The following is an 18711-nucleotide window of genomic DNA, read 5'->3' on the forward strand; positions in this document are numbered from 1 at the left end:
CCCTTCACAGTCTGTGGCTGACACTGTGGCTGATGGAGTACTCTTTCCAAAGACCCCTTTCAGCTTCAAGTGTGGTTCAGATCCCACCTGCTCAGAGGCCCACTTTAAACACCATATTTAATACTGAAACCTGCCCTTCCGTCTACTCCCTACTCTGATTCCATTTATCATGTTCTTTTAGCTCCTTCCCTTTTTCTGTCTCTATTTTTAAAGAATTATTTTATTTAGTTTTATTTTATTTTATTTTATTTGACCAGAGAGGTACAGTGAAAGAGACAGAGAACGGGAAAGTGAGAAAGCAAGTCGCCAGGTCTGGGATTCAAACCACGGTCAACCATGTGGGAGTCCAGCACCCTTAACCACCATGCCATCTGCCTCCCCCTCCCTTTTTCTCACTGATCATTTACTACCTTCATACATGTGATTTACTTGTTACATTTTTGTGCTTATCGTCTTTGCTTTTGCTCACTGATATGCTCAAGTGCCTAGGACTCATGAGCTGTTCATTGAATATTTGTTGAATTCATAAAAATATGAAAATGTAAAGAAAAAAACAACTTTGTAGGTGTATGAGCATCTCTCTTGGATATGTGTTTTGGAAATGCTGAATTGTTAGTTGTTCTATCAATTTATACTCTTACTGACAGTGGATGAGAGTTCACATTGCTTCAATACCAACACCCGGGGTTGTCAGATTGAACATTTGGGGTCGATTTAAGGGACTAAAGTGGTATCATGTTATGGATTTCGCTTGAATTTTCCTTGTTATTGATGGTGAACACTTTTTTTCCCCCCTGTTTATGTTTTTTGTATTGCTGGGTCTTTTAGTTAATAAGGTTAAGGAGTTCTTTATTCTGGTTGTTACTCCTGTTCTTTGATTACATATGATACAGTATATATGACTTATATATAAGTCTAATTTGGGTCCCTAAGCTCTAGTTCCTCACCAGGATCACAGAAGAGGCAAGGGGTGGGGGGTCAAAGGGGATAGAGGTAGATTAAGGACATTATTATTTTGAGGTTTTGTGTCCCTCCTTGAAACTCCATAGGTAGGAATCATAGAATTGGCAAGTCTGGGGCTCAGCCACAGGGGCACATCCTGTTAAGACACTGCTACCCAGATGCTGAGCTACTGGGCCTCAGGCCTGAGCAGCAGGTTTGGTTCCTGGCCCAACCTAAACAGACTGGGTGCAGTGATACACACCGTAGTTCTGGCTAGCTAGGAGGGCTGAGGCAGGAGGAGCCCAAGGTAAGACCTGAGCGCTCATTCAGAAATAAAATACAACATTTTAAAAATAAGTACATCATAGATAACATTAGTTTTGTGCAGTTAGAAAGTGCTTTCATGGTTAGAGTTCTGCTATGTGGTATGCATTTTATTTATTTCTTTGTTTACTTTTAAAATTTGCTAGACGTATGTACACTTGCAGAGAAAGCACTCCCTAATGGGCTGTGGTCATGCCACAATCCCTTCTCCTCCATTTCTCCATCCTGTAAGGATTTTGGGCACACACATGTGCCCAGTGTGGTTTTCTGGTTGCTGGATCTGAATTTGAATGGCGTTGTCAGCTCTGTGGGATCTGGCTTCCTTAACCACTAGGCCGTGTGGCTGGCCCTGTAGTCTACTTTTTAAATCCTTTTCTAGACATTTACTTTTCAATGTAGATATTTGTTAATGTTTCAGTCTTTGATAGTGAAAATAAAATTCAATGATGAATCAGTTTTGTGAAATAGTGATCTTCCTTAAGAGCTAAATCTTAACATATAATCAGAAGGGTCAGAATGACAAAGTTGAAACCAAGGTCAGTAAGACTCATTTTCTGTAATGAAAGGAATTTGAAGTCCTGTGGGACAACCACGGTTCACAAATATTATAGAACAAGGTGGCATACGTTAATGAGGAAGCTATGTGAGGATGTGTGAGGCAGGTGTGGGAGGGCAGGGGTAGGTAAGGCTCTTTGGAGAGAGTCGATGATGGAGTTGAGCTTTGTGGGAAGTATGGGAGTTTGCTAGGATTACAAGTGATATTCTAAGTATATGCAAAATTCTGAAGGCCTGGGAAAACACAGAGAGCTTCTGATGCAGTATGCAACTCATTGTAGCTGAAGTCTAGTCTGCGTGGAGGTGGAGATAGAGACGAAGCAGGTAGTGAGCAAGTGCTCAGGAAATCTGCATCAAGGTATCGTGGTAGTTAAGGTGCTGGACTCCCATATGGCTGACCATAGTTCGAGTCCTCGACCTGGAGGCTTGCTTTCTCATTTTCTGTCTCTCTCCGATCAAACTGAAAAAGAACAATAATAAAATTAAATAAAAATAATTTTTAAAAAATGAGCACTCCAGGCATGTGTGCACACATGCCCAAAATCACACGAGAAAAACTGAGGAGAAGGGATTGTGGCGTGGCTGTTTCTCCTGAGGGGTGAGTTTAACTTTCCTTCTCTCTCTTTCCAGTGAGCACACATGCCCTATAGCAAAAAACTTCAAAAAAAAAAAAAATTAAAAAGACAGGCAGACAGACATAAAGAAAGACAAGAAGTCTGCATCAAAAGAAAATGAACAGCCTATTGTGAGGGCTCTCCAGTAGACATGTTTTGATTTAGATCTCAGTATATAACAAGATTCTTGCTAATGTGAATCTGAATTTCTTCATATCCCAGCAGAATGCATTCATGTGTTCTTACTCAGTGAAGAAGGTTGTAGTAGATATTTTGGATTCAGGTTGCCTTTTACCTGAAAATCTTCCCGCTAAAAGCACTTGGAACAACGCGGTGGAGGAAAGATGGCAGTTATGTGCTGAACTGCTGTCAGTGTGAAACCTAACCTGGAGACGATTTTGCTTCTTCTAAATGCCATGGTATTAGTCTCTAGAACCAATATGGTATCTGGAGGGGGAAAATTAAATTTTAAAAATCAAACTATTAAAAAGAAGAAAGGAATTGAAACTTTAGAGTTTCCACTCCCATAGTCTCTAATACCAATAGAGACCAATAATATTCTATGACTTTAGGCTGCTGCTTACAATGTATGATCTTTTTATTCATTGTAGAACTAATCTGGAAAAGAACAAGCTTTTAAATATTGACTACTTGTTTAAAATCATGAGTCTTTTTTTTTTTTTAGATCTAGATTTAAGTTTCTTTTTAGTTTTATAATGGATTCTCGACAATCCGGATTATGTTACTGTATAAGGGAGAAGGAAGGTAAAGTACTTCATAAGCATGAAGTCTCTTCTTTCAGTTTCATGACTGTCTATGAGCAGGAGAGGAAAGATTGCTTTTCTACCCTTTTAGTGTCTGGGCCTAAAATTTAACTGAAGACAGATTAACATGAGAAAAACATACAAAATTTAATTATTATTTTTAATATATATGTGGGAGTCTATATAAGAAAAATTTTGAAAAAGAAAAAGAAGCAACTAAAGGTGAATTTTTATGTGCTGAATTGAACAAAGAATAGTAAGTTATGTGGCAAGGAAAAGGGTCTTTCCTCAGTTGATGGGGAAAAAAGTAAGTAGGATAAGAACTAGTTTCCTAAGGTTTGATTATACAGATTTTTTAACCCCAACTCCCCATCAGTCGTGATAAAACTGTTAACTTTCCTTCTGGTATAAGAAGGACATCTTCCATATGGGGGTTTTGTCTCTTGCTTTTCGGAAGAATGGGAGGTCAGGATATCTTTCTTGCACCTGTTGCTTTCCAAGTGCCTTTTGCTCAAAATAATCCTTTTGCCAAGTGGCACACTTTGGGGGAATATTCTGCCATACCTCATATGTAACTGGTTATATATCATTTTAGAGAATTGCTAATTATTTTGGTATTTAAAAGCAATATTAGCAAATAGTCTTCCACTTTGCCTCCAGGGCAGACAGTGATCACACTGTTCTTTTCCTCTAAGCCTGGACTATCTTAAATTCATTTTTTAAAAAATTTTTTTCCAGAGGGCAGATGCATTCACTGAAGAGAGGAGAGGGAGGGAGCGAGAGGGAGAAATAGGGAAAGTGAGGAAGCACTCCCCATGGGGCATGGTCATGCTGCAATTCTTTTCTTCTGTTTCTCCCTCTTTTCGGGATTTTTGGGCACACACATGCCCATTATGTTTCCTAAGCCCCTGGGTACAGAACTCAAACAGTGTGGTTGGCCATGTAGGATCCAGGTGCCTTAACCACCAGACTGGTCCTCAAATTCTTAATGCAGTAACAGTTCATAAGAGTTTCCATTTGTCATCTCTTAGCAAAAGTTAATGAGGTGATATTGGAAGTTGCTGATGAAAAACTCGAAGTATTTACATACACACATATACCCAGCTTTCGTTTTTGTTGTTTCTTCTGCCTGTAGAGTTTTGAATTAGAACATGGGAGTTTGGGATGTGTGAGAAATAAGAGGGCTGTAGAGGAGTAGCTGTGGAAAGGGAGAGGGAGAGCCTCTGATAGATAATATACAGGCATTGTGAACGATGTTAGAGGAGAACAATGTTGGAGGCAGGCAGGGGTTTCCCCACTGGAACAAGGAGCATGTGTGCACAGCACCCACAGCACTCCCTGTCCGTACATAGCTAACTACGTTCAGGGTTTGTTGGACGAGTGAATGATTCTGAGATGAATGATGTCACCATTCATGGAGATGAAGAATATAGGCAGGGGAGAAGCTGGTTTGCAGGGAGAAGTGGAAGTCAACTGAGGTTTAGACATAATGAACCAGGTGGGACACCCAGGAGATGTCCAGAGAGCATTTAGAAATACCCCTAACGTATAAAGAAAGATCAGAAATGGAAAAGAGATTGAGATGAATCTGGAGGGGTGGGGGGCTTATCCTTAGAGGCAGTAGCTGAAAGCATTGGTGCAGGCTGAAGTTTACAAGGAGGAAAAAGCTTTAACTCTATTAAATGTATTTAGTATTTTATTGCTGTTTTATGATTACTTGTATTAGTAATATTTAATTACTAATTAATTAATAATGACAGGACAGTTAACTGAGTACTTTGGAAAGAAAGCTCACAATGCTAAGGAACAGTTTGAGAACTGAGCATAGTTTACATTGGGAACATAGGTGGAGCCACTCTGAGAAACTGGCTGATAGGTCTCATTTTATTTGAGGTTTGTTTTTTGTTTGTTTGTTTGGGGTTTTTTTTAGAATTATTTATTTAGGGACCAGTAGCTGGTGTAGTGGTTATGTTGCAAGACTCCCACATGGCTGACCACAACTCAAGCCCCAGACCCAGTGGCTTAAAACTCACGTGTGCACGCCCAAAATCCTGAATGGAATGGAGAAGGGACTGCAGTGCAGCCATCCTCCCAGGGGGGGGTGGGGGGGATTCTCACTTTCTGTCTCTCTGTCTTTCCAGTGAGCGCATGTGCCCTGTAGCAAAAATCTCTCTTTAAAAAAAAAAAAAAGTATTTGTTTATTATTATTTTCACAGTAAGGCACATTAACTCACCAGAGAGACAGAGAGACACAGGGCGAGAAAGTGAGAAAGCAGGCTGCCAGGTCCAGGACTCAAACTGTGGTCATGAACTTTGGTCAGCTATGTGGGAGTCCAGCACCTTAGGTAACACATCACCTACGGGCCCCTTACTTGAGTTTTTCAAGCACCTGACAGTATCGGACACATAATAAAGAAAGAATGTTCAATAAACTCGAGGTAAATGGATGAGTTATTTTATAACAGTCCACACAGACATACAAAGGACACATTCACTTCCTTCTTTCAATACTCTAGTTAGGAATGTTAAAAATTATTGCTAATTTTAAAAGGTTTGTTTTATAAGGGTGGGAAATTTTCCTGTTTCACCACTTTAGTATGTCTTTATTCAATACAGTAGTTTCTTTCCCTCCCTTAAAATGAACAAATACTACACTTAGTAAGTCCCTTCATTCTAAGCAGGCATTACACTAACCATCCCTGGGAACATATCTTGGAAAATACCATTTTCATAAAAAGAAACATGTTATTTTTTCTTTGGGATTTTCTTCTTTTTATTGAAAGAGAATTAAGTGAATTAATTGCTCCATTTGTAGCTCATTGGGATTTGTTCCCCCTTCTCTGTATTAAATTGATAACTGGCACAGAACTGATGCAATCTAGGCCAGCGAGCATCAGGCAACTGTCAGCTAGCTGAGTTTATAAAAGAGATGAGATAACTGAAAACCAGGGTAACCAGCTGGGGGAAAATGGGGCATGTAATTAGAAGAAGGTATGATCCCTTGTCCTTCTTCCAGAAGGTAGGAGAAAGGTTTAAAGAAAAGCAGAGACTGTTCTCTTGATATTTGACCTGTTAAAACTGGTTATAGAAAAAGATGCACTAATACATGTTATAAACATTTACCTTGGATGTCATCCTTAGAGAAAAGCTATGTTGATATTCTAAAGTAATGCTTGTGCTGATGATTCGCTTAGGGTGTATTCAGTGTTCTCATCTGTAATATGTTAGGTAAATTCTATACATTTTTGTATTTCATGAATGCTCTGTTCCTGTTCTGTTAACTGAGCTAAGAACTTAGCAAACACCTGATTTCTGGTATACTGCTGCAAGCCTACTATGTATCGGGTCGTCGGGAAAGTCATGACGTATTTTTGCATAGGAATAAAAAAAATCAAACAGAAAGATGGGTCATGACTTTCCTGACCACCGAATAACATAGCAGAAAATGAAAACAGGACTTGGTGTCCCCCTGCCTCCTTTCACTGGATTTATAACGAGGAGCAGCACTCACACTAGAAAAAGTTCGAGTCCAGCTTAGCCTTTGTTAGCCTAGGCTTTTCGCTTAACCTCTCTAAGCCTTCATAGGTACCAGGCGAATAATGGTGCCTACCTCAGAGGACTGTAAAATAAAAAATTTCACTTAAGATCAAATGGAGAGAAAGTGCTTTTGTTAAGTGGGAAGATGGTATGTTAATGTAACGTTATATTTCTGTTGCTTGTTGTTGTTTTGTTGGCTTTTATGTTGAATTTAGTAGCTCTGGATTCTGGGATGACTGCGTTAGAAAATCTGTTTCATAGCAAACTGTGGGTCCAGTTTGAAATGCAGCACCTTTTCTTCTTTGTTGATGAGTAGGTGCTATGTTCCCTCTAATAGCATTGGGAATGCTATAGCTTTATTTAGATTCCTAGATATTTTAAAGGGAACTAAAATTAAAAGAGCCACTTAAATGTGAAGATGGAATTTCCACAGGACATCAGGCAAATGTCCAAGATAAATAAAGGTCTCTTGGGTAAGGTTCATTTCAAATTTGACTGACCATTTTACAATAAGTAGTTTGCTATTATTGAAGATTTTTATATCCTAAACACCAGAAATTTTTTTAAAATTTGTTAAAAAATCAAATATCAGTGAAAACTGAATTCTATTCTTTTTCTACAGTGCCTCCAAAGCCATTACATCTGCAGAATTCACCTTCGTCCAATAGACACCAAACCCCCAGGCATAAAGCTTTACCTAGTGCAAAACCAAGGATGGAGGAAGTTAAACCTGCCTCTGCTTCTTGTGTCTCAAAAGAAAAGCCCAGTAAGGTGTCAGATCTCATCAGTCGCTTTGAAGGAGGCAGGTAAGAGTTAATTTACAATGGGAGGAGCAGAGGGAGGAAGAAAACTGATTTTTGAAAAGATGAAGTCAGAGATTTTTCTAAATCAACATTTAGTATCTTTTCCCAGTAGGACTTTAGAAAAAGTGAATTTGCAAAATACTGCTTCTTGCCCCACTGTGGTTCGTTTCCTCTCTGGGACTCTCTGTAGCGCTTGGCCAGCAGCTTCTTCATCCAGCTCTGTACGCTTGTGTGTGTCTCAATTTTTCTGTGTCTGTGCATTTCACACTCCTCATGGGTCATTCTGTTGGTCTCTGGATGTCCAGACTGGAAGCTGGAAGGTTCTCTTTTTCACTTTGCGTATTTGTGACTGCGACTTCCAGGGTTTGTCTTATCCTTGGGGTCCTTTCTTCTTTGTGACTCGTTTTATTTACTATGGGTCATCTGCACCCACACAGTCTGTCCCTGTGTTCCTGTCACCATCCCCATCTTACGGTAAGTTTTGTAAAGAAAGATTATTACCCATAGTACAAGTCATTATTACCAATAGCAAAATTCATGCTGCATTTCAGCTTTGTATTTATTAAGTATAATTTTTTAAATTCTTTAGTCCTAATGTTTTGATTAAAAAAATAGTGAAATATTATGATTTCTTAAAGATGAAAACAAACCCATGTGTATTGGTTTTCTATTTATAAGCTCCTCAGTTGTTTTTCCTTAGAATCTTTTTGACTGAAAGAATTTCCATCACTGTTCTTTTTTAATGTTAGAAGACAATGCACATGCTCATAAGAGAGAAAGAGAGTGCATTTGTACGTACACACACACACACACACGTCAGGCCTGGTACACCACAATCCCGTTAACTTCAGTTCTCCATCCCATCAGGATTCAGTTATACACCCGCACACTTAACCTGTATTTCAACCCACCAAGGCCAGGATTTGAACCCTGGTTGGCTATTAGGACCCAACTTCCTCTGCACAACACTTATGGGACTGACCCTCCACACCAATTTAAACTAATTATTTTGTTTTTATCTTAATTTCATGGAAGGATTTCATGTTCATCTATCCCAAAACATCAGTGTATTATTAAACAGAACGTATATACTTTGTTTTTTGTCTTTAAATCCAAATATTTCTACTCATTCTAATGTAATATTTGGGAGTAGTTTCCCATCTGATGATTTTATTATTTTTTCGCAGGTTTCATTGTTGTTTATGTAATTAAATCTCAGTTTAGAAATACTTCGAGAATCTTGTAGGATTTGTGACTGAGCGCAACACTGCAGTGACCCTCGTTTAAAATGGGATTATATTAGTTATAAATTCTGGAGGGAAGTTATTTAAAGCCTGCCTTCATTTTTCATTCCTGGTCAATCATGGGAACATTCGTCATAAATATTTATACTTTAACATCTCCTCTGAAGTAGGATATATATATAATACCTTTGCTATCTTAAATTACAGTGATCTTTCCCAGAATGATTTAATTTCACTTAAATTTTTTTTTTACTTCTTGGGGGTAAATTGATTCAGTAACAGAGAGCGACCCCTCCGTTTGCAGATGCCAGTGGGCACGCCCTGTGACAGTGTAATGTAAGCAGGGATTGTCAGAGTTCATGCCAGGGCCAGCACTCCCAGGTCAGCGATAGCTTTGTGAATCTTCCTGTGAGTCAGTGTTCCAGAGGCTGAGTCCCGTAGGCTTCACCATTTTGGTAACCCAGTCTTCACTTGGGAAATGTCTGCAGTTATTCCACTTAATGATGTTGGTTTTCTTAACCTTTTTAAGTTTTGCAAATTTAGTCATTTTGGGATGCAAAGTTTTAAGGTTTGCTCTAAGGAAAGATGTGCTGTAATGTATTTATGATGTCATAAGCAAGCTTGTTCTGAGTGCAGATAGGGTATGATGGCAGTGTTTTGACAGGTCTGGTAAAGGAATATTATTTGAGGTGGAGTCCACTGCCAATATGAAAAGTAACGATATGTTCTCAGTGAGAACAGCCAGTTTTCAAACTGGCCCTTAGAGTATCTGAGTGGGTTAATATTGCATTGGGTCTGTAGATTTTAGTGGGGTATTTGTCTTTTCTGTTGAGCGACATCCGAGTGCCTACAGGGTGGTTTCTTATTTTAAACTCAGTTATCACAGCTTAGTCTTGCACATGATGGAACAGAGAGAGTTCACTGGGCTTTGGGTTGCCACAGGAAACTGAAAGGAAGATCCAACATCTGTTGGAGTGGGGTCTGATCAGGATGGTGTGAGGGGCATATCACACTGCTATTAGGACCTTACCTGAATATCGTAGTCTGAGTAACTGTTTCATTAAGAGGATAATTTGAAGCAAGTAGATTTTTTTTGAAGAATTATTTTTAATTTTATATACTTTTTTAAAAATTTTGACCAGATAGACACAGAGAGAGGGAGGGAAAGTGAGAAAGCAAGCCACCAGGTCCAGGACTCAAACCGATTGGCCATGTGGGAGTGTCCAGCGCCTTAACTGCCATACCACCTACTGGTCCCCAAAGCAAGCAGATTTTATTTACTTACTGTGGTTGCCTTTTTATTCCCTGTCCTTCTTTCCCTCTTAGTGAAAGGGAGAGTAAGGGAGTATACTCTTTTTTTATAATCTAGAAAAGGCTTCAGGATTTCAGAAATAAATAACATTTTCCTACAGAACTGAATGTTGCTTTTTTCCAAGGATCCTACAAGGTCAACTATTTCTTCCATGGTTTGGCATCCATAGAGCAGTGATCTTCTAAGCACTGGTTCAGCTCCTGCTTCTATGAACCCCTTCCCCACCCCATCACAGATAACCTCGATTCCACTTATTATTGGAAATGTCCAGTTCCCATCCAATGCAGTCCTTTAGAAAAGTCCTGAGCTTGCCTAAGTGTGATTCAGAGGATCTGTTGGAGATCTCTTTACTGGGATACCAGACACTAATGTGGGCAGGGAAAAGAAGACAGATTCACATCTCCAAGGGCTACCTGGGAAAAATCGAGGCCAAGGGTATACTCTTCTAGAAGGCAAATCAGTAACCAAGTGTGTCACACTTATTTATATTGAGCACCTCCAGCTTTTCTCCATATGACATTGTCCCCTACCAGGTCTGTCCTTCCCTTCCTGTGGTGCGAGACCTCCATCTCTCTTTTCTCCCTGATCATTTTCTTGCTGTCTGGTTCCCTGTTTCCGTTCTCTAGTCCAGATCAGCAGTGGCTGAGGGAGTGAGTAGAGTGACAGAGGCAGCAGCACACCTTTCAGCACTGCCCCTGGGCCCTTGCTGTGGTGTTTCCCCACCTCCCTCTACCCTGTCATCTTTCTGCCTGTGCCAGGTAACCCAGCTAGTCCAGGTCCTGGTTCCCACATTTCACCTGCCCTCATCCTACCCTCCGTGTCTCAGTGTCTTACGACATGGGGGAGATCGTGAGATTGAAGACTGGACTTTATGGCTTGAACCCTGGCTTTACCAGAAGTAACCATGTGTTATCGGCCACATTTTGTAATTTGTAAGCCTAAATTTCTTTGTATAGGTCCTCAGCTTTTAGAATTATGCAGAGAATGAAACAGGATAATCAGTGTAAAGGACTTCATGAAGTCTGTAGCACTTAGTAAGTATTGCCTGCTGCTAGCACATTATCCTCATGACCAAGGTCGTCATGGTGATCCTGGGTTCACTGAGTGTCTCCTGGGCTTTCCATGTGTCAGCACTGGGAATCTCTCCCAGGGTTTTGTGTCCCTCTCCCACTCCCTGGAATCCTAGATTAAAGTGTCATACAGGGGCCAGCAGGTGGCATAGTAGGTAAGACACTAGACTCCCACCTGGCCAACCGTAGTTCAAGCCCTGCACCCAGTGGCTTGAAAGTCATGCTGGGCGTGTGTGCATGCATACATGTGTGCATGCCCAAAATTCCAAGAGGAGAATGGAGGAGCAGGAACTGCAGCATGACCGTCTCCCCGGGAAATCACATTTTCCCTCCCTTTATCCCTCTCTAGCTAGCGTACAGACCGTATGGCAAATACCTAAATAAATAAATAAAACCCATACAAATATCTCCACAGGAATGTCCTTATGTATTGGAAGTAGGCTCCATTGTCCCATTAGTACCTATTAGGATTGCTTACAGTATCAACTAGTAATAAGGACTTCAAAGAAAAACACAATAGGGGCCAGTCTGGGTAGCACAGTTCATAGCATATTGGACTGTAGTGCTGGTGACCGATCTCGGGTTTGGATCCTCAGATTGGCTTTAAAACAAACCAGGTACATCCATGCTAGCATCCAAGATCCTGAGGAGCTAGAGGGCTCAGGAAAGGGATCATGGCGTGATGAGAAGGTACTTTCTCTTCTTGTGTATATGCACACACATTCTTTACCTAAATAAATAAATAAATAAATAAATGATGACGTGGGGTTAGTGATGGATTGTGCTGCTATAGGTAGCTAATCCTGAAAAGTTTCTTGAAAAAGTGATATCTGAGCAGAAACCAAATGTGCATGCATACATGTGTGCATGCCCAAAATTCCAAGAGGAGAATGGAGGAGCAGGAACTGCAGCATGACCGTCTCCCCGGGAAATCACATTTTCCCTCCCTTTATCCCTCTCTAGCTAGCGTACAGACCGTATGGCAAATACCTAAATAAATAAATAAAACCCATACAAATATCTCCACAGGAATGTCCTTATGTATTGGAAGTAGGCTCCATTGTCCCATTAGTACCTATTAGGATTGCTTACAGTATCAACTAGTAATAAGGACTTCAAAGAAAAACACAATAGGGGCCAGTCTGGGTAGCACAGTTCATAGCATATTGGACTGTAGTGCTGGTGACCGATCTCGGGTTTGGATCCTCAGATTGGCTTTAAAACAAACCAGGTACATCCATGCTAGCATCCAAGATCCTGAGGAGCTAGAGGGCTCAGGAAAGGGATCATGGCGTGATGAGAAGGTACTTTCTCTTCTTGTGTATATGCACACACATTCTTTACCTAAATAAATAAATAAATAAATAAATGATGACGTGGGGTTAGTGATGGATTGTGCTGCTATAGGTAGCTAATCCTGAAAAGTTTCTTGAAAAAGTGATATCTGAGCAGAAACCAAATGACGAGAGGAAAGAAGCCACACCAGTGTCTTTGGCAGATCGTCCTAGGCATAAAGCAGCTACTGCAAAGACACGAAGTTTACTGGGGATGGGCAACAGCATGGGGCGTGGCTGGAGCACAGCGAGTGAGGGGACCTGAACAGAGTAAGACTGGGGGCTCCAGGGGGTAGATAGGGGAACCTCACAGGCTGTCATCTGGGTCACTTTCTCCTTCAGTGCAAGGAAACCCTCACACAGTCTGGATCTCTTTTTTTTTTTTTTAAGAATTATTTATTTAATTTTATTATTATTATTTTTTTAATTTGACCAGAGAGTAAAAGCAAGCCTCTAGGTCCAGGACTTAAACCATGGTTGGTCATGTGGAAGTCCAGCACCTTAACCACTATGCCACCTGCTGGCCCCTGGAGATCTCTATTCCTGACTAGAAACTAGAAACTAGATTGAGGGGGTATCAAGAGTGGGATAAAGGAACCGACTTGGCTACTGTGGCCTGTGTAATAAAGTTTTTGAGAGTGTGTTCTGCTCACCAAATAAAAATGACTTCCTGTGGAACCAGCAGATTGCATAATGGTTACATCGCTGAGTCCCCATGTAGTAGGCCATGGTTCAATTCCCAGACCCACCAGCTTAAAACTCACGCTGGGCATGTGTGTGTACGTGCCCAAAATCCCAAGAGGAGTGTGGGGGAGAAGGAATTGCGGCATGGCCATTCTCCGTTGGGGGTGATTTCTCTCTTTCTGTCTCTCTCTGTAAAATGCATGCCCCAAAGCAAAAATCTCTCTCTTAGTTAAAAAGAAGGATTTCTTGTTTTACAATCTATTCATAAATTGAAGCTGGCTATACTTGTTTTTTTAAAATGTTAAGAAAGTAAGATCTTGGGGAAATAGGATTTTTATTTAATATAAATATTTCTTATATCCAAGTGTTTATTAACTAGTCAGTGTTAAGCAGTCCAAGGAAATGTTTCGGACCCTATAAGTAAATCTCAGGCTCATCATTTATTTAAATGTCTATCTACAACTGGCCTCATTGCCTAGTAGTTAAAGAGTTAGATCCCTCATGACCAACCACTGTTCAAATCCCAGCCCTAGCAGGAATTTGGAAAACATGGTAGGTACATGTGTGCCTATGTTCTGAATCATAGCAGGATGGAGAAATGGAGGACAAGGGGTTGTGGGGTGACCATGGCCCATTGGGGGTGCTTTCTCTTTCTCTGTCTATCTCTGGCAAATGCACTCATACTCTGGCAACTGAAAAAAAATATTTAAATATGGATAACATCCCTAAAGACTGGGAGCTACATGGAATATTCAAATCCATGTTTTTAAAAGTATCAGAGGTAGGATCAGCAGGTACTGATTCCTACATAGCTGACTGCGTGATTCTAGTCCCAGACCCAGTGGCTTGAGAATCATGCCAGGCATGTATGTGTGTGTGCCCAAAATCCCAAGAGGAGAATAGAGGAGAAGGGATTGCAGTGTGGCCATCCTCCCTGAGGGTAGTTTCTCGATTTCTCTCTCTCCCTCCCTCCCCCCTCCCTCTCTCTCTCTCTCTCTCACACACACACACACACACACACACACAAGCACATGTACTTTATAGCAACAAAATAATTTTAAAAAAGTATCAGAGGTAGAAACCAGTATTTTCACTCATAACCCTTTTCAACTGAAGTAAAGTTGTCTTTTTTTCTCACATTTTTCCATGTCAGCGTGTTCATTCTTCCTTTGAATTTTATCTTCCAGCGCATTATCCAGTTACAGCGATCTGAAGAAAGATTCTGCTGTGAACTTGAATGCCCCTAGAACCCCAGGAAGGCACGGACTGACAACCACACCTCAACAGAAGTTCTCCCAGCACACACCCCAGACACAGGGACATGAGACAGACCAGACTCAGGGCAGACAGACTTGTGTGGCCAATGGTATAATGGCAGCACAAATCCAGGTGGAATGTGAGGAGGACAAAGCGGCCACTCTCAGCCCAGATACTCCTGTTCAAACTTCAGAACCCTTGCTTGATACGCACTTAGTGAACGGAGAAAGAGATGAAGCTTCCACAGGTCCTGCGTCGCCCACAACAAATGACTGCGATGGCAATGCTTCTGATGGAAGCTCCAGGACGCCAAGCATAGGCCCGGTGCTCCCTCTTGAAGAGGGAGGGCCAGAAACAGAAGCCAAGGAGCAAGAGAGGGAAAACGGAGAAAGCCCTCTGGAACCGGGACAGCTGGACCAGCACCAAGAGATGAAGGTAGAGCCTGAGACTAGCTCTTGAGATTAGCTCACAAGTAGGGGAAACACCACCTATTCCACTGCTGGTTTTGAGCCCTCGTTTCATTGCATCTGTGAGGTGAAAGAGTCAGATTACCAACCAGGAGTCAGGAGTTAGTCTGTCAAGCTCTGGCTGCCAACGAGCATTTCAGCCCTCTCTTCAAAGAGATAGCTCACTGTGTGTGTGTGTGTGTGTGTGTGTGTGTGTGTGTGTGTGTGCACGTGTACATGCATGTGCATATGTTGTTTCTGTTGATCTTCCCACTCTGATTTCAAGAGTCAGAATGGGGTGGAGATTTTATTGATAGAAGGAAAAAGGTTCACTGTTGCTCTAGATGGTTCTGTGTTCCTAATATTTATGGGCTAAGCAAACAGAAACTGTATAATTTTTGTTATGCAAAAAAAAATTTTTAAGTTTGCTAAAGGGCTCATGCATTTGCCAGAGAGAGACAGAGAAAGAGAGGAAAAGTGAGAGATCACCCCCTAGAGGGGATGGCCATGACACAGCCTCATGTCTTCCATTTTTCTCTTGGAATTTTGAGCCCATACGCTCATGTGCCTAGCATGTTCCTCAGGGCACAAGGTCAAGGACTTAACTGCGTAATCAGCCTCATGGAATCCAGCCACGTTAACCTTCATGCCACTTGCTGGCCCAGAAGATTTTAATCCTTTTTGCTCTTCATTCATGTCAATATCATGCTTTGGGAACATTAAGAACTATGTCTTTTTTGGGGACCAGCAATTGGCATAATGGCTATGTTGCTGGACTCCCGTGTAGTTGACCACAGTTCGAGTCCCAGGCCTGGCGGTTTAAACTCACACTGGGCGTGTGTGTGTGCATGCCCAAGATCCCGAGAGGAGAATAGAGGAGAATGGATAGCCACGTGGCCATCCCTCCTGGGGGCTGATTTCTCACTTTCTGTCTCTCTGTCTTTCTGGTGAACGCACACGCCCTATAGCCAAAACCTTTCCATACAAACAGAAAAAAAAGAACTATGACATTTTCAAAGCATTTGGATTTTTGGGGGATCAAAAGCACAATAAATTTCCTAGCAGATGGCATGATGATTAACACACTGGACTCCCACATGGCTGACTGTGGTTCAAGTCCTGGACCCAGTGACTTACTTTCTTTCTCTCTGTGTCTCTGTCATTCCATCTCTGGTGAATACAGGCAAAATTTTAAAATAATGAAAAATAAAGTTAAGTAAATGATTCTTTAAAAAATGTATACATCTCTGAAAGATAAGAAAAATGTTTCAATTATTTATTCTCTCTTACTGGATACTGATAACTGTAGGAGAGTTGAGAATTGAAAATTATAGGAAAATTTATAAATGGCAAATCCAAGCTTTAAATCTGTGCAGGATTTTTTTTTTTTTTTTTTTTTTTTGGTGCTGTGCTTTAATTGGCATCAGTACAGGCAGAAATCCAAAGGGTTGATACTGAAATGCTAGAGTGCAAAGTGATCAATTGACATATTTAGAACTTTAACTGAAGTGAAATCAACCTATGGTATAATTTTCAGTGACCCTGAAAAAAAAATCCTAAATGATAAAAAGAGCTAACGGTTTGTTTTCCTTTGGTTAGTGAATTAATTTTAAATACTGACTCGCAAGCAGGGAAAGTTTAAATAAGGAAGTGGGTGGGAGAAAATGAGTCATAGTTGGTAATATTATCTAAAACATTAAAGAAACAGGGCATTGCAGAGTGACTCTACATCTTGATAGAGCGGTAGGTTTTACTGTCTGTGAGAGAACCATAGTGCTTGGAGAAGATTAGAACCGAGAAACCTTTTACAGTTGGGATGATGCCACCCGCAAGTATTTATAAACCAGTAAGAGCTGTTCATATTAAGGGAAGTATAGGGATGGGTGGTGAGGCCTGTGGTTGTTGGGTGGTACTTTTTTTTTTTTTCCTGTTACATATTATTATGTCATTGTCGTAGATGAGTCTTGTTTGGGGAGGTTTCAATAGCGCTTTTCTATTAAGCAACTTTTCTATTAAATTAGTGAAACACTGAATAGTACAGCTGACCTTTCTCCTAAACAAGCCTCTAACCAGTGCATGGCACATGCTGTGTGTGGGAAGTAGAGAGAAATGTTCTCAGCAGCGCTGTTGGTCCAAGCGCCGCATCTCTGTCATCGAAAGAGCACTGTTAGGATTTAATGTGGACATGGTGACGGTGTGTTCGATGGGTGTGTTCTTTGTCGCTCTGATGTGACATTGTCTTTTCTTGTTCTAAAATGCAAACCTAAGTGTTAGTAGTGTTAAAATGATAAATTTTGCAAGGTGTATTTTACCACACTAGAGAATAAAATCTTTAAAAAAAAAGTTAGTATACAGGTGGACCAAAATATTGAAATTAGGGAATCTTTTTTAAAAAACTGTTTCACTCTGTATTTTTTAAAATAATTGTGCATGTCATCAATGGCTACATTTTTAGTAATAAATGAGTAGGGGGAAACTATAGAGTTAAATGTGAAAATACCTATTTGCCATAAGTACTCCCCCTCCCCAGCTTCTGCTTTTCCACAGATGTAGCCACTGTGGATGGTTTCTGTGCTGCTTTCTAAGCCCTTTCCTGTGCATTTCTATTGACATAAACAAAGCTCAGTCAGTAGGCAGATAAAGTAAGTGCTCTAGGTAACTGGCACAACAGGATCCCACCACCACCACCACACACACACACAAAAATTAAGTGTTTAAATGTCTAGAAATAAAAAAGCAGAATTTGGGGGAACTTTTAAATACTAATTTAACATGATTTTAGTCTTAAACAATAGGATATTATTTATGTGCCATAAGGTCTTCAGTGCTTAGGATTTTAAGATTTTTTTTCCAGAGGGAGTAGTATTTTATTTATTCATTTATTTGTTTTCAATTGCTCAAATACTCCACGTAGACTTTATTTTACTTTTTTTTTCTTTTTTTTTGATAAAGGGTACATGCACTCATCAGAGAGAGAAAGAGAAAGGAGAAAGCACCTCCCCATGGGAAATGGTCACGCTGCACTCCCTTTTCTGCCTCCTTTTGGGAGTCAGGGCACACAAACATGTGTGCCTAGAGTTTTTAAAGCCACTGGATCTGGGATTTGAACCGCCCAGTGGGTAATGTGGAACCTGGCTGACTTACCCACCAGGCCAAGGAGCCAGCCCCACAAAATTATTTTCATTAAAATTATTCAAGAGCGGGACCAGCAGTTAGTGTAATGGCTATGTCGCTGGACTCCCATGTAGTCTACCGCAGTTCGCATCCCAGACCCGGGGGCTTAAAACTCACACCGGGCACATGTGCGTGCGTGCCCAAGATCCCGAGAGGAGAACAGAAGAGAAGGGATTGCGGCGTGACCATTCCCCCTGGGGGGTGATTTCTCACTTTCTGTCTCTATCTCTCTCTCTGTCTGTCTGGCGAGCACACGCGCCATATAGCAAAAACCTCTCAAAAAAAAAAAAAAATTCAAGAGCTGACCCAATAGCCTAGTGATTAAGGGAACCAGATTTCATGTGGTCAACTGCTGTTTGAGTCCCAGCCTAGTGATTTGAAAAACATGCCAGGTGAGTGTATATGGTACCCCAAAATCCTGACAAGACAGAAAGGAGGAGGAGGGATTGCAGTGTACACAGCCCTACTGGGGGGTGCTTTCTTTCTCTGTGTGTCTTTCCACCTCAGTCCTATGATCACACATGCCCTCTGGCTATTAAGAAATGTATTTGATATGTTACTTTAAGTATACAATGCTACTTAAATGGAAAATGTTCAGTAAATTCATACATTATACACTTTTCTGAAAATTTTTATTCTTTTTTTAGACAT

General features: G+C 40.8%; 1 protein-coding gene across 7 annotated transcripts in view; it reads left to right on the forward strand.

Moving 5' to 3' along the window:
* The window catches only part of FGD4 (FYVE, RhoGEF and PH domain containing 4), a 172575-nt gene that overhangs the window by 81519 nt on the left and 72345 nt on the right, over positions 1 to 18711 (forward strand). For 6 of the 7 annotated variants that reach the window (XR_003547819.1, XM_027768095.1, XM_027768094.1 and 3 more), the window contains exons 3-4: positions 7359 to 7542; positions 14371 to 14875. Coding sequence is in view for 6 of the 7 variants with exons in the window: in XM_027768095.1 (XP_027623896.1) it covers positions 7359 to 7542; positions 14371 to 14875 (689 nt within the window). In the remaining variant the exon portion in view is untranslated. The remainder of the gene's footprint in view (positions 1 to 7358; positions 7543 to 14370; positions 14876 to 18711) is intronic. The other variant, XM_027768097.1, reaches the window with a different exon arrangement.

Source organism: Tupaia chinensis, unplaced genomic scaffold (genome assembly GCF_000334495.1).
Source record: "Tupaia chinensis unplaced genomic scaffold, TupChi_1.0 Scaffold145519_1, whole genome shotgun sequence".
Lineage (NCBI taxonomy): Eukaryota > Metazoa > Chordata > Mammalia > Scandentia > Tupaiidae > Tupaia > Tupaia belangeri.